General features: G+C 39.7%; 1 protein-coding gene across 3 annotated transcripts in view; it reads left to right on the forward strand.

Annotated features, from left to right (window-relative positions):
• The window catches only part of HMCN1 (hemicentin 1), a 389,618-nt gene that overhangs the window by 154,220 nt on the left and 211,262 nt on the right, over positions 1 to 24,136 (forward strand). For all 3 annotated transcript variants that reach the window (XM_053658522.1, XM_053658525.1, XM_053658524.1), the window contains exons 7-11: positions 7,275 to 7,395; positions 8,330 to 8,593; positions 9,807 to 9,951; positions 13,949 to 14,070; positions 19,269 to 19,544. In XM_053658522.1, the coding sequence (XP_053514497.1) occupies positions 7,275 to 7,395; positions 8,330 to 8,593; positions 9,807 to 9,951; positions 13,949 to 14,070; positions 19,269 to 19,544 (928 nt within the window). The remainder of the gene's footprint in view (positions 1 to 7,274; positions 7,396 to 8,329; positions 8,594 to 9,806; positions 9,952 to 13,948; positions 14,071 to 19,268; positions 19,545 to 24,136) is intronic.

A 24,136-nucleotide genomic window follows, 5' to 3' on the forward strand; every position in this document is an offset into this window, starting at 1 on the left:
GTCAATTTGGATAAACTGTCCTTAGATAATCTCCCTAGGAGAGAAGGGAGTGTACACAACCACAAGATTATATTGAGATTCGGAGACTAGTAGAAATATTTGGGTTTCAGATAGCTGTGTTGGTTGCCAGAGCCTACTAATGCATTTTCTAAGGATAAAGGATATTTTAGAAACCATACTTAGGTGGCAGGAGCTTGTTCAGGAATCATAATTAAATAAACCTCCAGCCTACAAAGGACCACACAAGAAGGATATTATGCTGGCCTCATATTCTCACCTGGTGACTCTTTTGAATAAGCCCGAAGACTAGCCCAGGTGTGGTATTTAAGTGGATTAGATGCGGCATGAATTCAATGTTTGGGGTCAATGGAATGTTTTATATTTTTTTCCTGGAAAATATCCCAGTTGGTTTGGTCTGCCATTATCAGACTGTCAACCAAATGGAATGTTTCCTTATCTAGTAAAAGTATATCTGTACATTTGTGTGTACATAACTGTGTATGTGTGTAATGTACATATATTTCAATAGAGTTTATTCTATGCTTTGAGTACATTTACCACATTTCCGTGAACATAAAATGCCTAATAAAATTATAGTATTTAAATCTACCTGGCATTATTATATCTTTGTGCCTGGAACAATGCCTGGCCTGAGTAAATTCTCGTTAAACATTTGATTGAAACCATCATATTCTTTAATTGGTAAACACTGGTATGTCATTTAAGAACAAATACTTGGAACAGAGCTGTGCGTCTATTTTAATTCAAGATCCACGACTTAATATCTTTTTGACCTTGAAGAAATTACCTAACATCTGTAAATCAGAGACAAACAGGGAGAAATAATACCTACTTAAAATTGTCCTAGTGAAATTAAATGTTGGTAAAGTACTTAAACATTTCAGATGCAGGCATTAATTAAATTATTCTCGAATATGTATAAATTGTATCTACAATTTCTATTAATGCAGGTACCCGTTAATTATTTTTTAAATTTGGGCTTATTTGTTATTTTATGAAACACTGAAACTCTTTTGGAGAAAGGAAAGCCAGCTCTGCTAATCACATTTCAGCTGAATTTGTAAAGGGGCAGACTTCACATTCGGCACCAGGAGGAACTCTCACTGGCTTGATACGAGAAAGCTGATTCCTCACTCGTGGTCCAGGTCCCCAGGGGGTTGCCATGACAACCTACTTCACACAGTTACTCAGGGACCCCGGGTGATGGAGGCACCATCATAATACACAATATGCAGGTTCTTTAGTTATTTTAGTGAGGTAGAGACTGGAGAATGTACATTGAGTTTCAAAAAGAGAAGGAATTTGTGTTACTTCACAGGTGAGACAGGCATCTCTGTGAGTGACAGACACCCCTCCTCATTCCCTTTGTATCACACTGGCCTGAACTATTAACTTGGCTTAATAGCATCTGAAGTTGACTCATGGAGTGTCCATCATGCCCCTGTATCAGTGATACTATGTTGGGAGCTTGACATCAGTCATGGCAGTAGCATTTACATCACAGAAACTGGAAAATGCTAAAAATCGGGGCTTTCTTTTTTCAAAGAGCAGTTTGGCAACACTCACTAACCTGACTCCTCCTAAATGAAAATGTGTGTAGAAATGTAGAATGGCAGATGAATAGTTGGAGGGTGTTATTGTCTTCTGTGCTGTAAGGTCCGAGTCAGCCCAGAAATTACAGTATCCTAAAATGTGATGTGTAGGTCTTGGTACTATAGAAAGAGCATTGAACTCGGAACAATTGCAATTTAATATGCTGTATAAGCCTTGGCAAGTAATCATTTTTGAACCCCAGTTTTTTATGGTGGTATAAAATAATATTGGATATAATAGGATTTTATGAGGTTATGTGTGATCATGCTTAGCCTAATGCTTCTAGAAAAATTCAAAGAATTTTTGATGAATCTGACATTAGCTGGTCCTAGGAGAATCTCAGGAAAAACAACAACATTAGGCACTGGGATGACTTTAATATTTATTAAACCCACATGTGTTCAGTGCCTACTGGGTACTATTTTGTAGGTGATGAACATGACATCAATAGCTATTGCCTTCAGGGACTTTCAGTATAGAGAGGTATCGAATAGCCTGTCATCCGTACACTCAGAAGCAGGTCCATCTGCAATAGAGCTGACCAAGAAGGCATCAGGAGGAGCCTCCGATTTCCCGGGAGCTCTCCATGGTGCTTGCTCCATGGGCCTTCAGCCTGCCCTGGTCTCTCATTCACTCTGATTCAGAAATCTAGACTCTGGTGCCCTCCGCTCCTTTTCCCTTAACTGCTTTGTGAATGAAGGTGACCTGCTTACAACGTTAGGCTGCCAGGAGGTACCTAGCACAACGTCATGTTTGCCTCTGTTTTGCTCACGTGGCAGCAGCCTGTGTGGTTCTGACTGAGACCCTTCCACACTTGACTGACATGGCATCTAACTCAGAGAGGTCATGTAGCTTATTGTGAACTTCTGAAAATGGAATGAGTAAATATGTCGTTTGAAATACAACTCCCAGAATTTCCAGTCCATACAAACCCTGTCCAGGGTCTAGTTTCTAGAAAATGTCCTGTTATGCTTGGAGCCACTAGGCTGCTCCTGGATGTCTCTCTTCTTCAAAAAATGACAGAAGCCATGAGGTTAGGCTGACTCTGTTCAGGAGCGATACTTCAAGAAGTTCTGTGGTAGAAAGATACTTTTTGGAGCAAAATTCTAACTTTATGGTAGCCTGCAGACCACATAAAAAAATTAAATCAGCCCTGGCCAGGTGGCTCAGTTGGTTGGAGCATTGTTGCATACACCAAGTTTGCAGGTTTGATCCCTCATTGGGTTGTGTACGGAAGGCAATTGATTGATGTTTCTCTTTCACTCGTTTTCTCTCCCTTTCTCTCTCTAAAATTAATAAAAATATCCTTGGCTGAGGATTTAAAAAACATTAAGGCAGCAACTTTGGTCTTACTAATTTTATTGCATATATAGACAAATGCTGCTAAGATGGCTAAAATCATTTGGAAGGGAAGGGGGGGAAGAAATATGCAGTGGGACGTCGTCTCTGCCTGACCCAGTTATGGAACAATCTGAATTCTCTTCGTTCCTCCAGGACGTTCACATCATTCAGTCCTCTTCCAGCCCCGCTGTGTCCATAGCATGTGGGATTCCAAAGCCTTCTCCCAACATTTCTGGAGCTTCTTGGAAGCTTATTTTCCTACGGTGTCCTTGCCTCCTAATCATTTGTGTGTTGATTATAGCCTTTCATACTTTGATGCATGGCACAGCTCCACCCCTTCAAAAAGTTCTCAGGAAATCCACTCACAGCCATCATTTTGTGAGGGTGGTAGATTTTCCTGTCGGTTTGGGAACACGTCTTGAAGCACTTTGGGCCCTTCTGCTTTCTCCTTGGCCCGCATCCTCCTCTCTCCCCATTTCAATGTGCTTCTCACCCCAGGATTGTCTCAGCAGTTTTATATTGTTTTTCTATTATGTAGAGCACTTCAGCATATTTCAGCCTTCACTGAAACAAGCACAACCCAATCTATTGAGATAATCCTGCAAAATGCAGGGAGTAGCTGCCCAGGCTGGTTTCTGGAGCCCCAGTGAGTTCACACCGGGCTCTGCCACCTGCCTTTCCTGTGATTTGAGCAAGTGACTTAACCTCTCTGAGCTGTGAAATGAAGAAAATGATAGTGCCATCTCACAGGGGCTTTTTTTGAAGGTCTGAGGAGATAATTCATGTCAAAAATTTAGCCTGATGTACTGAATGTGTTTTGCGTCTGTTAGAACTTCTTTCTCCTTTTTTTCTTTACTGGCTTGTTTTACCACCGTTATACCCGAAATCTTTATGTTCCTATTACACTAAAATGTGAAAAAAGGGAGATCAACTAAGCAACAGAATGAAATAATAGCTTACTTAAAAAAAGACTAAAATAATAAAGTATTGGAAGTTTTCGCCAAGAAATTTAATGTGATGTTTTATATTCCTAAAATGTTGTCCTAATAGTATTGCAGTATTTTAAGAGAATTATTAAAATGTTAATTGCGTGCATGAATATCAGAGGTCATTTTTAACTAAATTAGTTCCTTTTTTATTATATTTTAAAACATAATTTTAGTTTCTTTGTGATGTCCTTTGCTCCCATTATCCTCATTAATCCAGAGTTAGATAGAGTTGTGCACAAAAAATGACTCACTTGGAAACATCTTTTATTTATCAGCCCTGAAATTCTGGGCAGACATTCCTACTGTTTACATGCATATTACAAAAATTTTGGACTTACTATCTTTCATGTTCTTAGCATTGCTTGGAGAATAGTTAACCTATGTTCTTATTTCCACATACCTTGTTAGTATGGTACTTAAAAGATCAAAATTAATTTGTTTTATGATAATTTGGTAGAGATTACAAGGCTCCTTATCATCAACTCAGTTTCATTTTAACGCATCATTTAGCAACACAGGATACCTTGTTTTCAAACACTTGAGTGATTTTTAATTTTCTCACTTAGATAATAAGCACCCCTTTTCCCACACGGACTTTCGGTCAGTTGCCGTGCGTGCAGGACACGTGGCAGATGATTAACACGTAATAGCAGTCATTTGACAATTGGTGCCACATTTGTCCTTGTAGCCTCAACAGCCGCTTTATCATAGGCAACTACCTGAACAGCAAGGCGACTAATGACAGTGTATGATGTCAGTATACAAATCAAGAACAACTCATCATAATACGGACCGTTTGTTTGTCCTCCCAGGAAATCAGTCAGCAACAGTATCTTCAATAAAGCTGCACATTATCTAAAACAGCTGAAATTAGAGAGGTTTTTATGACCCTAAAGGAAATCCCCAATTTTAAATAGGATCACGATCCCTAGTTCCTTTTTTGTGTCTATTCAGTAAAACTTATAATACGCTTTCCTTTAGAAATAATGGAGTACGTGGCATTATCGAGATCCCTCCATTTACACACACAACCCTTTATAACCCTTGTGAAATTCAGCCATAGGAATTGGCAGCATCCTTTAGGTTAAGAATACAACAGCGCCATTTGAATGAAGACGTGTGTATTTTCTTTTTCTTCACTTTATTTGCCTTCCCTTTGAGTGCTTTGCAGATTCTGCTCAATGAGGAATCATTTTGGTGGCAACGCAGGTACATCCCTTCCCCTTTTATCTCCTCACTGCCAGATAATAAGAAGCCACGGTGATTTAGGGGCTACTGCGTGGTTTGCATTCTGTCATTGCTCTGATGCTTACATAGGTGTTGAAACTCAGATGTGTATTTGATGTCCTGCTGTTACCATGTGAGTGAATGCTTTTCTCTCACTCCCGCTTCTGCTTCTGCTTAAGTGGTGCTGTGCTGTAGTTGTTTTCTTCCGAGACAAAATCTTGGTGACTTCGTCATCTGCGCAGTGGGGATGATGGTGATACCTGTCTGAGAGAATTGCAGTGAGGATTAAATACGCCAATGTATTTAATGCTTCTGGGCATAGAGAACGTGAGCAACAAGCAGTAGTGTTATTATTGTATCCTATGGCCCTAACATTGTTTATTATTTACGCACATGAGTCGCTTTGGTCCTTAGGTGTCATTCACCGTTTAGACCAGCCACCATCTGCTTTAGAGGTTTAAGCTGGACAATAGGCTAGTCTCTGCTCTTTTTATGTATTTCTGTGTGCGTGTTATATATTTCTGTCACAACACTGTCAACATAAGAAATGTCCAGACCTGTAAGAATTTTTTGTTTATTTGAGCCAAACTAATGACAGTTGCCAGGAAGCGAAATCTCAATGGATTGAGAAAATGCTCCAGCAAACGACAGTTATGCATTTTATTTCATGCATCACAATCCAAGGAGGAGTCATAATGGGGTTACGTGAAGTCCACAGGTGATAGATCAGGGAGGCAGGAGAAAGCCAATTCAGGTGGGGTCGGAATCTCTGGGACTGGATAAAAAGTAAATCAGATAGGCACACACTTCTTTCATATTTGTGGGTAAAGGATAATTAACAGTCAACAGTTAACATGATAATAACAATGAGGAAATTCGTGGTCTCTGCTCTGGTGGTTGTGCTCTGTGGGGGCTGAAGGAAACTACTTTGATAATCCAAAGGTATGTCATCAGGTATGTTATTTATAGTCAAACAAAACAAAACAAAACAAAACAAAATGAAAAAGCAACCACAAAGACAAAAACCAGGCTCAGCTACGGTGAAGGTTCCCCTTTGTTAGGGAAAAATACTGCCTGAGAACCTGACTATCAGCCATGACCTGCATTTGATTAGAAAGTGTTCATTTCAGACCATCCTATGTGGTTACTTTGGGTCTCTGAATTTGTGAGGCCGCCCTCTCCTCTGAGCTGGTCAGGTTTAGCATGTAGCCCCTTTTCTGCCCACAACATCATGCCAAAGGTGTCTGTTCACCCATCTGTCTGCCTCACTGGCCAGGAGCTCTTAGAGAGTGAAGACCGCGTCTTCTGCAGCCCTGTGTCTGGAGCACCGAGTTCCTTGGCTGGGACTCCGGTGAGCACAGCGTGCTGGTCACTGGGGTTTGCCTCTCAGCCACCTCCCATGCTCGTCCTGGCCATATCTTCTAGACGCACAGGGAGAGGACATAGCTTTCTTCCTGGAATCTGAATGGTGTTTAGGGGAGAACATTTCCTCACTAATTCATTTCCTCAATATTTGCTGATCATCTATCTACCCCGTAAACCTCAGTGAACGAAACTAAGATCCACGTCCCCATAGAGCTTCTGCAGACTGACTTTGGCTTCACATGCTAGTGACCAAACATCTGTATCATTTACTATTGGGTGTGCAATGTGTTACTGAATTATATTTTTTAAAAAGGTTTTATTTGTTTATTTTTAGAGAGGCAAGAAGGGAGGGAAAAAAGGGAGAAAGACAGTGATGTGAGAGAGAAACATCGATTGGTTGTCTCTTGTACACTCCCTAACCGGGGACCGAACCCACAATCCAAGCATGTATCCTGGCTGGGAATTGAACTGACAACCTTTCACTTTGTGGAAAAATGCCCAGCCAACTGAGCCACACCAGTCAGGGCCTGGATTGTATTTTAGATCAGTCCCCTGGAATATGTATTATAAAACATGCATGTAAGATATGGAATCATAGTTAAGTTCAGAATACCCAGATCAAAGCCTCACTTACTGGACATCGATATTAATAACCCCCCGTGGTCTTGCATGCTGGTGGTCGGCGTGGCCAGTGTCCTGGATCAGCTCCTAATGGGGTTTGTCCTTAAACATTTTCAGACTTCCAGCAGTGGAAGGCACTCTGTTCGCATCACTGGCCTCAGCACCATTGATTTCCGAGCTGGTTTTTCCCGAAAGCCCACCCTGGACTTCAAAAAAACAGGCAGCAGGCCAGTGCAAGGTTCGTATTTGCATATTACTTAAGTTGGAGTACTAGATGTCCACATGAAAATATTTCTCAGAATGTCTGTGGTTTTATGATTCTGTTCTGGTCAATAAAGTTGGGAAACAGAGCATCTTTAAACATGATGGCACTCTCGCGGCCTAGTTGCTGCCTTTCAATATGCAGTCCCGAGACCAGCGAGACTGGAATCACTCAGGGAGATGGTCAGAAATGGAGAGTCCTGGGCCCTTCCCCAGGTTGCCTGCAGTGGACCCACAGGACATTGGGCCTGGGAATAGGCGCTTCCAGGAGTAGCCCCAGCCATTCCTGCACTTTGTAAACTTGGAAAACTGCTGACCTAGATCTTGGGACTTTCCTTCACTAACATCTATAAAGTCTTGTCACAGAGAAGAAGTATATTGCGTGTGTGCATATACATGGCTAAAGATTTGAAGATATTATATATCATCATATGTTCACAGGTGAAATTATTGCTGATTTGTAAAGTTTGTTCTTCCTCTTCTTTGTGCATGATTATTTGTTAGTTTCAGAGCTGCAAAAAGAACTCAGTCCTACTGTGAGTCTTGAAATTTCTTTTTCTGGTTGTTGTTTATTTATTTTTATTGCCATGGTTACTGGATGGATACAAATAGTGAACTTTAAAAATACTCATGTAATCAAGCATTATATAACACAGTATTCACAAGTCTAATTTTTCTACATAAATATAGTTAAAAGACTACACAAATAATCACTTAAGGTTTTCTAAGTTTCTTTCATCACGAATAAACCATCTTTTACCATAGAAAAAATTCTACAACTACGCCACAATTTTGGGGGCATTCTGTAGCAGTTAGACTTCTGATACTACTTATCAGTTGTTATAGTGCAAAAACTTACTCAATATCAAACCTCAGTATGTGTTAACAATAACCAAGTCTTTCTCTTGTAGGAATACCTACCTATGTGCTTCTGAATACTTCTGGAATTTCCATCCCAGCTAGAGTAGATCGTCTTGAACTTCTGAGCATCTCAGGCAGTTCACTTAAGACTATTCCTGTTAAATATGACCCAGATCGAAAACCTTACGGCATCTGGAATATTTCTGACTTCATACCACCCAATGAAGCTTTCTTCCTCAAAGTCGCAGGGTACGATAGGGACGGTTATCTCTTCCAGAGAGTATCCAGTGTTTCCTTTTCCAGTATTGTCCCAGGTGAGACCTCATTTTATTCACACTACCATTCTGATGGCTTAATGAAGGGGGGCGTGGTCCTGTAGGTAAAGAATAAAGTTAAAAATAATGTCCTCACATTGTTACTGGGAACCAAATTGATGGGCATTTACACATAGGTTATGTAACCTTTCTTAACTCTGAAAGAATACATCTAAAGTTACATGCTTAGTTTTACTGATTATGGATCTAGACATTTTTATTATGTCAATCAGTGTAAGAAGTCAAACTGGGAAATTCTAGTGTTCTTACTCCACCTCCAAAGCCTGGCATATGTGTTCAATGTTTGAATAAGTTGTCTAAATTGGGTAAATGGACTGTTTATGTATAATTGTCAGAAACCTGCCACTTAGTTAACAGTAGTTCATTGCAAGCAACAGATGATGATTCTGCCTCTATTTGGTAAGTTGGCTGGTTAGTTAATTAGTAAACTAGTTACTTATCCTTTGCTTTTGGCTAGAGATGATATCACTGTAGTTCTCAGGTAGCTTTTCAATTTGTCTATACTTGAGCTCTTTCTTAAGGATGATGACTAAACTCTGACCAAAACCTTAGAATTATAGACAATGATGTAGGATTGTTTCTGATGTTGTAGTATTGGAATACTACAATTATACGTAACACTTATACATAAGGCTGTGATTTGGGAAATTCAGGAAAAACTTTATGGTCATTGTTTAAGGTTGTAGAAGGGAACCAACATTAATGATTCCTCATTCACAGTATTCAAAGTTCTTTGTCTCAGCCCCTGATTTGAATATTAAAATCTACTAGGTTCTTAAGAGTAAATGTTTCCATTCTTTTTACAAAAATAATCACCCTATGAATTCAGTTCTAAAATGCAGGTTCTTTTCACGTATTTACATTTTTACAAACAAAATGTTTTCTGCAGTGGGTGATAAATTGTAACTAATTTGGTAGCTTCTTTTTCTATCTTGGTAGGATGAAAATAATGTCACATTCAAAAATCATGGAGTCTTCGGTTCAGCAAATACTTTAGTACAGGGTTCATGCAGACAATGAAATGAATAATTTGCATGCAGCAAAGAAAGATAACTAAAGTGATTGTCAGTGATTTAGATGAATTGGAATACAGAAGATTAACCAGAAGAATTTAAGAATGAAGCTTTTGAATGGCTTAGGAGGAAGTGCCCAACATCACTGTACCCTTCTTACCCGTGTTCTTTTCCCTCAGATGCTCCCAAAGTTACGATGCCCAAGAAGACCCCAGGGTACTACCTGCAGCCGGGCCGGATTCCCTGCGCTGTTGAAAGTCTTCTGCCCTTTACCCTGAGCTTTGTCAGAAATGGAATCTTACTTGGAGTAGACCAGTATTTGAAGTGGGTACATGTTTCTATTCATAATTTATAACATTAAACTTCTAAATATAAATAATACTGGCTCTGGCCAGGTAGCTCAGTTGGTTAGAGCATGGTCATGCTAGGCCAAGGTTGCAGGTTTGATCCTTAGCTGGGCACATACAGCAATAAACCAATGAATGAAAAAAAATAAGTAGAACAATAAATTGATGTCCCTCCCTCCCTCTCACTCCAAAATTAATAAATTAAAAAATTTCATGCAGATAACGTTTATTTGTAGAAGATACTTATTGCAACATGCTTTTTATTAGAAATTCTTATTTATTTGCTCTAAAACCTTGGAATGTAGCAGTGAACAAAACAGACACAGGTCTGTGCCTTGTGTAGCTTGTACTGTGATGAAGGAAGACAGAAAGATGATACCTGTAATATTTTAATATAGTAAATGCTAGAATCTGAATTTTATACAGTTGGAGGGTCCCTTGTTAGGTCAAGGAATACAAAAGTATGGATGCAAAGTTAGGTACGGGGCCTCGGAAGGGTCCTCGCAAATGAGAGGCCCAGAGGCTTAAGCTTCGCTGGCTTCTGGGTGGACACATTTCTGAACCTGATTTCAAGTGTTCTTACAAGTAAATCTGATCAGGGTTAAGGCAAAGTGCAGAGCAGGCTAATCAGGATGAGCAGCACTGGTAGGTGGGGTGCATGTGGTTTGGGTCAAGTGGTCATTTTAAAAGTCGGGATAAGGGGCATCTTTTGTGCAAAGACCTGTGCCCGGAGAGAGAGATGGTTGTGCAGATGTCAGGAAAGAGCGTGCACACACTGGGACTAGCAAGTGCACAGGGCGTGTGGGAAGAAAGCCAGGAAGGAAGCATTGTGGCTGGAGCCCAGGGAGCCAGGTGGAGGAAGGCAGAGATGAGGGCAGGGAGAAGTGGTGCATGCTGGGGTGGGGTGTCGGATGGAGCTCCAACCTGTGTGTCCACGGCGTGCAGGGCTGGACAAATACGTTTGCTCACAACTGTGAGTATGGGAAGCAGAGTTTATTGTCCTATCATTATTTCTTTTTTATTGTATTATTTTCCATTCAAACAACTGTAAGCCTACTTTTGCCCCACCCTGTATAACAAGGGGAGCGGACCAGATAAAGAGCACTGACTCTCCTTGTGACAACAGGGAACTTTTTAAGACAAATATAAGTCATCTAATAAAAATTAAGTAGACCTTGAAAATTAGGGGGTATTCTGGAAAATGATCAGTTATTTTTAACTCACTGTGAAACCAACTACAATTTGAAAAAAAACTCTAGGAATTATAGTACAAAACTGTTATACTGTTAATTCGAAATGAATATAAATAACTTCCCTAAGTTGTTAAGTATTTGACAGTCTTAGTTTATACAGTGTCTTTCTGGGGTGGTCATTGTAAGTGAAAACTATGGTAGGAATGCACCTTATAAATTTATACATTTTCCCACTATTTAAAGACTTAACTGCATTATTTCCTGCCACTTTTTTCTCACATAGTATATCTTGATGATTTACTTAGCTGCATATTTAATAACTATAAATCAAACCTAACTGACCAGGGTATCAAATGATGAAGCCACATACCTGACCGATGAAGTCAAAACATTCTGCTTTATGTTTAAATAGTAACATTTTTCAAAGACATGAGATTCTTTATAAACATTAATTCATTAATTCCATGCAGTTTCTGGGAGGTAAGCCACAAGAATGCATTCTCTCATTTTTCCAGCTCTGTGATGCGGAGATGTGACATGATGCCTTGCTGACTTACACTGGGGGGGGGGGGTTTGGATGTGAGAGGCGAAGGACCGAAATAGGCATGGGTGATGATAGATTGGTACTCTGATCCTGATTCACTCACACATCTCTGAACTAAATTTCCTAATAACTTGAGACAGATGACTGAATCTTTGTCCTGTGAATCACTGTGGTCACTAGGGCAATGTGAGATAAATAGTTTGCATTAACAGCAAAACACATTTTCATTTGGCATGTTCTCTCCCCCGTTCCAAGGCCATCCCTGCAAACCTTTTTACTGTGGGCATATTGTCTTAATGTCAACAGAGAAGGCTGCGTGAAGGAGAGAATTATTTTCATGTAATAGTTCATCAATGAGAGGAACTGGGGTAATGAAAGAACATGCTTCAAGCCATTGGTACACTGGTGATGGGCCTTTGAACAAATGACTTGTTCTTTCTGGATCTCAACTTTCTCCTTTTTAAAAGGAGGGAGTTGGGACCAGAAGAATTGTCACTTTCTGTTCTAAATTCCCACGTGTAATGTTTTTGATGAACCCTAACATACAGGGTTCCAGCAGAAGGGACACCATTGAGTGTGGCTGGTGGAGTACAGGGATGTCACGCACAAGGCGGGCAGCCATTGGAACGTGTCACCTGAAATGTCCTGTGGTGTGCTGGAGGGTGATATTGTCATGTTATAGAATTACGTGCTTATGATGTTGTAATAAAAGAGCTTGTAATAAAAAGGGGTGTTACTTGTGCTGGACCCTGTGTATTCGGCTCCGAAGTGGGTGCTGCAGAGGACACAGCAGACACACGCATTTTGAGTGTCTGCCTCTCTGGAACTTGCCAGTGCCTCCAGGCAGTGACATTGGACTTAGTGTGCTGCCACTGAGCATTTGAAATCCAGCTCAGATGATCAGCACAGCCCAGAGTCCACTCACCTTCCATTTTCTTCCGAATGTGACCATAAGGACCGCTGGCACCTCGTGCATACACAGTTGAAAGGCAATGGCATTAACTGAATATTCCCAGTCACTAAGGTCTATGGAACATCGATAGTGTTTCGTTTCTGACTTTTCTGATAACAGGAACCTGTGCCTCAACTTTCTCTTCCCAACTCTGGTTTAGTGCCAGACCAGCACAAGTGCCCAGTTATTCCTTCGTGCTTGTTTGGCGATGGGCGTGGTTTCTCTGGATGGCAGGAGAGCTGGAGGTTTGCCTGCGAGGCACTGTGATGCAGCTTCTGACTTCAGTGGGTGTCTTGACTCTGCAATGGGATTTTTCATCTTCTCTGTATCTCAAATGTTTAAAAAGGTTATAAAAAGAGCTATGGGTGATTGTAAGAAAAAATTGTGAAAATATTTATGCATGTCAATCACATTTTAAAACAAAACAATGCCTGTTTTATGGATTATTGAAATCTTCTAAATAAGAATTGAACTTCTATTACTCAATGAGAAGTAAGTTGAACAGTGTTAGAGAACCAAGTATAAATATTTATTAAATGAATGAGTACACAATACAGCAAAGCGATGTTTTTACATAAATGGCAAGATTGACTACAAAACAAAAATTTTTAAAATGTATACATAGATTGAACCATATGGTATATAGCCTTATACAGAACTTCTATAATATAAGAAAGTTAAAAAGTACTTATTTTTTTGGAATTAAAAGTATTTTCTACCTTCAGACTGGTTGGTTGCTTTATTGAAGAACCTCACTGAACATGCCCCCAAACTGGAAATGACAGGGAAGGAGAGAAGATTTAAGGATATTTCTGTAACTGACCTTTATCTTGTATTTCGACATGGCCAGGACATATTTCCCTAAAGAAACTTACAATCTCTATAACTTATTGTCCCTTTGCTCAGAGTAGACAAGCTAAACTTTCTAACTAAAATATAAAAGTTGTATAGTTTGAAGCTAGAATGAACTCTGCAGTTTTATGTATGTGTGTATGTATTTATTTATGTGATTTTTCAAGAGAAAGAGGAAGGGCGAGAGAAACATTGATTTGTTTTCCACCCGTTTACACGTTCATTGGTTGACTTTTGTATGTGCCCTGACCAGCAATTGAACCTGCAACCTTGGCCTATCGGGTCAACACTCTAACCAAGTGAGCCACCCAGCCAGGGCTTAGTCTCTGTGGTGTCTTTTCAATGGAGGATTCAGAACAAATAGTGGAATCACTGCTTCCCACTGGGTCTTCTTTTTATGGTAACTAAACATGCTTCTGTTTTCTTACCCCAGAGAATCTGCCACTGTGACCTGGGACCTTGAAAAGGTCACTCTGTCGGATGAAGGCCCCTACGAGTGCATCGCCGTCAGCACTGCGGGGACCGGACGGGCACAGACATTTTTTGATGTGTCAGGTGATTATCACGAATTACTCTGCAGTTGCCTGAGTATCGATGCAGCTGTGGAAATGGGGTGTTTGCATATCTGGCACTTCCACTTACTATTTGTGTGACCTTCCTTGGGCTGATTACTTATGGGCTCAGTGTCTTGGTTCCCCTAACTACACATGGAGGATAAGAACAGTAATAGTATTGCATGGAGAAACTGTGAGAATTAAATGAGATAGTATATGCAACACACTCAGGAGGGAGACTGGCACATGGAAACACATAATAGACACCTGCTATTGTTATTATGTTGTAGTTATCAACATTATTATTCTGTCTTAATAAATCATTTTTGTGATGGCCATATAACATTTTCTTTTGAAGAAAAATGAAATTGAAAAAGGAAGGGATCTGTTGTGATAATATTAAGGTTAACTTTTCTACTGTCCTCTCCCATATTGACAATGAGCAGAGTGCTTTCATGAATGGATTCGGACATCGAAATTGAAGACAATAATGAAAGCGATCACATTAAAAAAACACAGGACCTCAGTGGCTAGAAGATTAGCATTAAGAAGGACAGAAGACCTGCACATTATTTTACATTTAGGCAGTGTTTCCCATGAATAAAGGGGAGACAAGGCTCAGATTATTTTATCAGGTAGAATATCATTTAGTGAAAAATAGTATGTTTTTTCTACTCTCCCAGAATTCTTAGAAACAAAAAAAAAAACCATACCATGTATAATCAGTGACCAGAATTGAAACCACTTATCCAGCATATATTGAGAATTTATTGGATTGTTTTGACTAATTTTCTGCCTGCCTCATAAACTAGTGTGGCTGAGCATTCCGTAGTGCCTGCCTTGTGACCTAAATGTGGTCACTGCATTTCTAACAATGTCTGTACCTGCTTTTAGCACTGATGTGTATTTGCTTGAGACTGTTTAAGATAAAAGAAGCTTCATAATTATTTGGAAGACTAGGATTTATGTCTGTTATCAATAAGTCCAAGCCGAACTCTAAAACAGAGGCATGCAAGCATGTGCTTCTTGCAGTAAATTATTTGTGTTCTCTTATTCTTAGAAAAACAAAGCTTGTCCTCTGGAACGATTTAGCAAGTTGACATGCATCATAAAGTATCCATTTTTTTCATCTGCAGTCATTATGAAAAGCACTGGAATTGTGTCAACATTCCTCAGCTTCTGGGAAAACAAACACGTGTGTGCTGAAGTTGCTTTCCCAGCAATATTAATTAAGGGAAAGACAACGAGGGAAGAGGTTCGAGTGAGTGCATTCAGACATCTTGCATAAATAGCGGGGAAGTGCCAGTAAGAACTTAGGAACTGACTGTGCGGAATCTGGCTTTCTGGTGTCGGCCACTTCTGTACGTGTGTTCTGCACAGGCCCTTCTAGTGCAAATCTGTGCCAGCCAGGCGGTGGTATCACTGGGAAGTTGGACTGTGCCTAGGCCAGTTTTCAGGGATTACGTCCCACTCAGTCAGTTATGAAAGAAGGAGGCAGACCTGTGGGAGGTAGTGGCAGCGATGATGACAAGCAAGTGCCCCTTTAGACTTGAAAGAATGGACATTTCTTTTTGGGCTAATTTTTACTTAACCTGCCCTCCTCAAATCCTCAGCCACTTCTGAATCAACCTTCCCCACTGAAATCAGGTGCAAAGTCATGGGAGAGGTAGATCTTACATTTCGTACAGCGATGTTAGGAAACACATTATGGGATAACATAATGTTGGCATTATGGGGTAACAATATTGTATCACTGTGGACGTTAGTTTGTGAAGTCGAAGAGCACCCAAGAGCAGTTTAAAGGAAAACTAAAGTTCCACCAATGTGTTACCTCAGTTATTTTCAACGTTTTCTTTTAGTGTATGTGTTTAAGGGTTTTCAGTTCATTGGAAATGTTGGTTATTGTTTAAAGTGTAAAATGCATTATGTTTCTTTAATTGCATATATACATATAGAAACTAATTTTAAAAACTGTAGAAGCAGGAAACAATTATTTTCAAGTGGTATTTAATAACTTAGTTTAGAGCTATAACAAGGCTATATTGATTTTCTCTACTGAATTTCTTTATTGAGACAACCCCCAACCCCAGCATAGGCACATATGTGTGTGTGTGTGTGCATAAACACACAAAAAACTAAAATGACAGATTTAGGTAAAGTATGAAAAAGAGAAAACGTGTCAATAGCATGTCAGTGACGGGCAATCTAAAATTATAGTTACAGGAATCTCTTTTAGAACAAGATAAGATTTCAAAATGATGTTATACCACCTCATCATATTATAGCTAAAGAAACTGAAGCCCAGAACAGGCAAGTGACCCGTCCATGGTCAGGTGGGTGGGTAGTGAGAAGATTCCTGGCCTCCTGACTCTCTTTGCCTAAGGTGATCTTTAGCTAATGTTACAAGGCTTGTCATTGTTTCTCTCTCCAGCTTGAGGTTCCCTGGTCCCCTAATCCTGCCTCAGTCATTTTTTTTTCCACTGAGGAATGACTGCCCTTCACCCTTCCAGAGCCAGGCTCTTTCTGGTGATTTGTTATCTTGATTTCTTCTGCAAACTGCTGTAATTCTCTTTCATCATCTCCCCCATCCCCACCAAATTTATTTATTCATGCATAACTCTTTCAGCGTGCATGATATTTGTTGTCTCTAGGTATTTATGCAGCAGTGGTGTTATATACCATATTTTCAATCTCACCTGTTCCTGTGTGTTATTAGCAAATTGACATTATATGCATTTGAGTTTGTATTTGAAGAAGAAATAGACTCTGTGGCAGACTTTGCCTGCAAGAGGACTATTGGGGAATTTTTTTAGATAAAAGCACCTGCGGGGGAGAGAGGAAGTGGAAGAAGTTAGATTGGGATGTAGACACAGCAGGAGGCTGAGCTGATCCCGCAGGGAACTCAGAGCTGGGGTGACCCCGGACTGAGGCAAGAGGGCTGGGCCTCTGTTCCCTCATCATGTGGCCACTGGAAGTGGGCCCACTGGAAAGGGGGCCTAACCCTGAGCATGAGAACCACCTTGACAATGAGCTGTCCGTAGCCAAGGAGCACAGCAGCTGGAGAGATGAGAGCCTTGGCCCGCAAGGGAGATCTAGGCACATATCCATCACGTGGATCTCACATTTTCTGTGAATAAAAATCCCTGGTCGAGTTGAAGAAGTTTGTTTAAAAAAATAAAGTATCAGTGGCAATGACAATGACTCAAACAACAAAAGCCACAAGCACGTATCCCTTTGAACTTGAAAGACATTTCCTTCTGGGCTGACTTTTGCTTAACCTACCAGCCTCAAACATCCACCCATCGCTGAATCTCCCCCAGCCTAGGTGCCACCCTACTTTGTGGTCTCAGATTTTGATAGAGTGTGAACACAGGCACACAAATAATCACTCTCACACCCTTGGTGGGTCTTGCGTGTTAGAATCATAGAGTCATACCACCTTGTATGTTAGAGAACCTTCGCACTAGAAGGGGCCTTTAAGATGATCAAACCCAATCATCTCATGTTCAGATAGGGCAACAGACACTGTGCATAGTTGACTTGTCCAAGGTCACACAAATAGGGGTGGAACTAGGCAGGTTATGTTTGCCAGATTCAGCAAATAAGAACGTGGGATGCCCAGTGAAATTTGAATTCATGGAAGTGTGTCCCAACTATTTCATGAGACCCAGCTGTACTAAAATATCATTTGCTGTTTGTCTGAAGTTCAAATTTAACAAAGCATCCTGTGTTTTGTCTGTCAAACCTAGCCAGACTCCAATCAGAGGCTGCTAACATCGCCGTGGACTCTCCGCTCGATTCACCAGCTGTTTCCAGAAGAGATTTTAGAAACATAGCAGAATGATAAAATATATGTTTATTTTTTATAATTTAAAATAGCGCAGACTCCTCTAAAAATGTTTGGGAAACAAGGATAAATAAATGAAAATCTGGAATATACCCACATTTCTTTCACTGAGATAACCACTGTGGTTTTTGCATATTGCTTCCAGGTTTTATTCTAGGCTTATGATATTCATCTGCACTTATATGTCAGTTTAAATCAAGAAGGATAGTTTGAGTATCTGGTACTCTTTTATGGTTAAACTAAAACAGACACACGGGTTTCCAGCTAGCTTAGCTCACCACAGATTTTATTCCTGTATTAGGGCTCAGTACCAGTTTGCTACAGCGGATCATTGGGAAGCATGTAGGCAGTGAGCTTTTAAAAGGACAATTAGATTTATTCCAAAAGCAAACTCAAGCACTAAGTGCTTCTCTCTGAAAACATTGGTTAAACAGTTGCAGTAAGTGGCTTTTGACCACGTCTGAAATGTATGGGCATTAGCACCTTTGTGTACATGGCTCTGTGTATATACAGTTTTATTAAAGGTCTGTCCCTACTGTTAGCTTGTCCTTCTTAAATGAAAATATTCCCCATCCCTGCTGGGGGCAACTTTGTCTAACTGTACTGTTGTAGTATTGTATCTTGTTAATAAGATTGTATCTTATCTTTGCCACATCGACCGTATTTTATGTGCTATTTCCTTTAAAACAGGAAACAAATATTTTTAATTTACTTTGTTGGGGTGACATTGGTTAATAAAATTATATAGGTTTCAGGTGTGTAATACTTCGATACATAAATATTTTCAAATGAAAAAGTCTTAACATTTACTTTTTTAAAACTCAAATCAAGATTTCATTTATTCACCCTGGCTGGTATAGCTCAGTGGATTGAGCATGGGCCTGTGAAGCAGAGAGTCACCGGTTCAATTCCCAGTTAGGGCACATGCCTGGGTTGCAGGCCAGGTTCTCAGTAGGGGACACATGGGAGACAACCACGCATTGATGTTTCTCTCCCACCTTTTTCCTTCCCTTCCCCTCTCTCTAAAAATAAATAAATTAAATAAATAAGTAAAAGATTTCATTTATTCCAATCCTAAATCGATCTAGTCATATCCTTTTGCCACGCCTTTTTTATAATTTATAGACTTAGACTTGAATACATTTTGGTGTATAAAGATGCTGTGTTTGTAAAGCATCTTGCAACTAGACAACTGTCTGGAGGTGACAGACATGTATTAATCAGTAAGTTTTGTTGCACTGCATCCTTTCTACTAGATATCAGATACATACTCATTTCATTTTTAAACCACATCCATAAGTGAGCAAACTGGCTTTTGGGTCTCTTGATTAAAATCTCTCCATTTTGCACAGAGCCCCCTCCGGTCATCCAAGTGCCAAGCAATGTCACAGTGGCTCCTGGAGAAAGGGCGGTTTTGACATGTGTCGTCATCAGCGCCGTGGGTTACAATCTAACCTGGCAGAGAAACGACAGAGATGTTAAAGCGGCAGACCCAGCACGGATGCGACTCTTGGGCAACCTCTCCCTGGAGCTCAGGACGGTGAAGGTCACGGATGCTGGAGAGTACCAGTGCCTGGTTGCCAGCGAAGGAGGGTCATCTGCTGCGTCTGTTTTCCTTACAGTGCAAGGTACTGTGCTGATGATAACTTCCGAGGTATAGTGTCTTCCTGTCGCTTCCTTTGATCTCTGTTCCCTTAAGTTGGCTGCCGCAGAGGGACAGTGTCTGCCCGAACAACTACAGTTTGAATGATAGAATGCTTGTGGATCTTGAGTCGTCAGTCTAAAGCTGACTCGCCTGGAAACTAAAGCACCAGCAATTGATACATGACTTTAAAGCCAACACAACTCATCCTAATAGTGGAACACTTTTACTTCAAGGAAATATAAATAGAAAATTGTCTCTAGACGATTTAATAGTTTTAAATTCTCCAATCTATCATGCAGATTTAAAAAAATCTAATTGTTTTTATGACAGGTTCCAAAAATTTCTTCCCAATTTGAGTATATTAGTGTCATATCTAATTAATCTACTTACATTGTTTTAATTAAGGTTTAAGATGTTTCTCATCTTGATTTGATTTTCTTGAAAGTTTAGCAGAGTTGTTTTTACCTTGTTTATCACACACACACACACACACACACACACACACACACACACGGTGCTTATTTGAAAATAAGCAAATGGTAAGGCCAAACTTGAATTATGTCTACATAGACTGAAGGTTTTGATAGCTGAAAACAAGTGTGTTAATGATGGTTTAATAGCTACTAAATACGTGTATTACACAGGACCATCAAATTAAGATCAGAAGCTGTTCCAAAGCATCTCTTTCAATAGAATCCTATTTGGCTTCTAAATGTCTACAGACCAGCCGGGAGTCTTAACGTAATGAGCAAATTACCTTTGGCAGTCATTCCCTGTTAGGCTGAAAGGTTCAGTTGCTGCCTCAGCAAAATATTTCATTTCAAATCTTTGATGCGGGAAGCCTATGACATCAGCATTGGGTCCGGCTGTTTGGTTATGGCATTAGAAACAACTTCATACAATATCGTGCCTGAAGTCACACTGTCAGATGATTTTTTAACAAGGTCACCTAAGAGACTGACCATTGAGTTTCAAGGCTGGCTTTTCGGATGGTATTAATGGCAGAAAAGTGAAACCACCTTGAGAATTAATAAAACGGTGGACACCTGATCCTCATTTTCTCACTGGTAGTTACGCTCTGCAGTCCGAGTGTGTGCCTTTTGTTAGCTGATAAGGTGAAACCTCTAGGGAAAGGCGGGTTTTGGCCGCTGCATTTCCTCATGGTAACCTGCCTAGACTATTCAGGTCAATCCAAGGCAAAACTTGAGTTACCAGAATTGTGAAACTATTTTCATCAAAATGATTATTTCAGATAGAATAAATGCTCATAGAAATTTGATTTTGGCTCCTGACCCGAAGTCCTTTAGAATGGGGTTGTAAAATATGAGCAGAGCCCTCCTTGTTCATGCAGGTTCACATTTAGTATGTTTAGTATGTTTACGATTCATGAACCAGAGCAGTGGTTCTCAAGCTTTCATGAGCAAAGAATTACCCAAGGAAGTTATTTTTTAAAGAGCAAATTTCGAACCCTCTGTCCTGAAAGTCTAATCCCATAGGCCTAGCGTGGGGCCTGGGAATCGACATTTATAAGAGAGCTCGCAGGTGGTTTCATGGACAAGACTTTCTGAAAACAGCATTTGAACCTGTTCTATAGAATGAGCCCTATTACCTAGAAATGTATATCTTTAAGGGAAGCTCTTCTTTAAGGGACTCTCTTCTTTTTGGTAAAATGGAATAATGATTATCAAATGATTTAAACAAGTGTTGAGGTGAGATATTACCTAATATATGAGACAAAAATATAAACACATCTGACATGACATGATTACTGGCTAGTCTGTATCATCTCTATTGGTATAAGTCTGTTCAGAGGCTCATTTTATGGTCTGTCTAGTTGGTTGGCCTTGAGTTTGAGGGACCCAGATGGACAAAACAGGATGTTTTGAGAATCTAAAAAAATTATATATTTCAAACTTGATGACACTGTTTAATAAAAAATAAGAGAGTCTAGCTAGTTGTAGCTGTCTGAATATATTAATATACATAGGGTTATAATTCAGAGAATGGAACTTCAATCTGAGGTTCATAGATATATAGCATGTATGGGTATATAGCAAAGAGAACTAAAAGTAAAGAAATAGTCAGAGATATAATTGAAGAAAATTTTCCTAGGGAGGGAAAAAATTGTCCTGGGTGAGCAAATTGAGCAAGGTCAATGAAGGTAGAACTGCATCTAGACATATTCTAGCTGGAATTTTAAATTTCTTATATGAAGGAGAAAACTCTATAAGCATGCAGAAAAAAACAATATGTGGTTTATTGGAATAAAATTAAACTGGCATTAGACTTCTCAGATTTGCTAAAGGCTAGAAGATAATTGCAGAGGGTATTTGTCATATTTTGGTCTTAGGGTCCAATCGCTTTTCCTGATTTGGGGAGGGATTCTTTATTAAATTTGTGGGAAGCAGAAAACAAATGAGATCAGAAAATTTCCACCCCCCAATCCCTTGGCAGGTCACGTGACCTCATCAGCCACTCAGTGCTCCCAGTGGGATTTTGGCTTTGCTGAAACCACGGACACTAAAAAGACTTCACTCTTGGCAGCGTCGTGGAATCTTGAGCCCAGAGGCATCGGAAACGAATGTCCCAGTGGCCTCTCTCCATCATTCTAACAGACTGTTTCTTTAGCATTGCATTGGCCGTGTTCTCAGACACCTCATCGGTCTCCTTTGGTTTCTACCTGATATCCAGGTTCTGTTTGAGTTTGTAGTTCATAAATATGGGTCCAGTGAATTTATTTTCTGCTTAAGTTACCCAGCACTGGCGTCTGTTGTTTGTGATAAAAAACCTTCATTGGCATAGTAGTAGGAAAGACACATGTAGTTTTGAAAGAAACAATTGAGATCCAAGAATTTAAGATCCAGTTAAATTACCTTTTCTATGAAAAGCAATCAAAAGGACATTCTCGGATTTTCAAGGATTTAGGAAAAATATCCAGCACATAACCTTCTTAAAATGATTTCTTGAAAATGCTAGTTAAATGCCTTAAATAGTTTTTAAATATATTTTATTGATTATGCCATTACAGTTGTTCTGTTTTCCCCCCCTTTGTTCCCCTCCACCCTGCACACCTTTTATCCTAAAAGTATGAAATTTAATTTAAGATGACAAATGCATGAAATTGACCTGAAGACTCAGAGTTGAGATGATGACCTCACTTGGCCTTCAGACAAGATTACCTGTGACTATTTTCCTTACTTGGGAGGTTTATTGTGTAACTATAAAATTTCAGGAGTTATTCTATATATTTAAAATTTTTATTTTATATTTAACAGGTGTCCACCATAGGGAGTTCTATAAAAAGTGTCATAAAGTGATTGAACTTAAAGTGTGAAGCTAGAAGTTTTCAACAGGACAAAAATTCATATTTGGAAAGCTCAGGGGTCTGGAATTTTATAGGATCTGTTACACAGTAAGCTGTTTTAACTCCTTTCTAAACAAAGTGAGGTTGAAAAAAATAATAATGCAGAATTTCAATGGATAGTTTTTTTATACTTGCTAGCCTAATAAGAGAGCCATGAAAATTTGATCAGCATCTTCCCTTCACACAATTTTCACAGGAATAAATTTTGATTTGTAGCAGTCTATCTCTGTGTTTGCATAATAAAATTGTCTCTGATGAAGGCAGTTGAGGGGTCCATGTACCCAAAGATCTACTACCCACTGTTGGTTCTTGGCTTTGTGCAAGAAAGAATTCAAAATCAAGCCAGCATAGAGTTTAAAGTGAAAGAGAGTTTATTAGTGGAGCAGACAGAGTGGCTACTCCACAGACAGAACAATGCCTTTCTGGTAAGATTTACTTATTTTATTAGGGCTAATTTAATCGAGGGGCAGGGTATTCAATGAGGGGAAGGAATATTCAGGAATTTTTTCAGGAAAGGGATGGAGATTTCTCCTAAGAGCTTCATTGGCCATGTTGTGTCCTTATATGACCTTTGTTTCCAATCATGGCTACGTGGGTGTGCCCCTTAGTATTGTAGTATGTTACAATGAGCGTATTATGAGGCTAGGGGTTACTGCAAGGTGAAATTAGTTGCCACGTTGGATGGAGCTGGTCTTCTGCTGGTTCTAAGCCATAAAGCCATTGGGGGCTGGACTTAGTCTCTCCTTGACAGACCTTTGAGCCCTTATCGATCACAGTCATTTCTATCAGCTCATTTCTATTAGCTCAATCCCTTTCCTAGACATTTTAATACATCAAAGCTTTCCATTTTTGGAGGTTGACCTGAGGCATGTATATGTATGTTGTGAATGCTAGTGCCATGTCTGTGAATTTTATTTGGATGAGATGAAATCATATACTTAAAATGAAGCCCCCTGGATCATGACTTTCTGTCCAGTGTTAATTTCATGTACTGCCTTGGTTGTTGAATGTCCTGGTGTGAATCAGCACAAATGAATAAGGTGCCCTGACTTGTGTTGCCTTCTGTACTAAGGATCTAATAAGGAGTGAGTAGAAGACCTTTGGATTTTAAAGAAAATATTCTAGTGAAGTTTTACATGAAATATTCATTGCAATGATATAAAAAAACATGTTGTTTGACCATAGAAATATTTGCTTTCCTAATTTATTCT

Source organism: Artibeus jamaicensis, unplaced genomic scaffold (genome assembly GCF_021234435.1).
Source record: "Artibeus jamaicensis isolate MK-2021 breed Jamaican fruit bat unplaced genomic scaffold, CSHL_Jam_final contig_2170, whole genome shotgun sequence".
NCBI classification, from domain to species: Eukaryota; Metazoa; Chordata; class Mammalia; order Chiroptera; family Phyllostomidae; genus Artibeus; species Artibeus jamaicensis.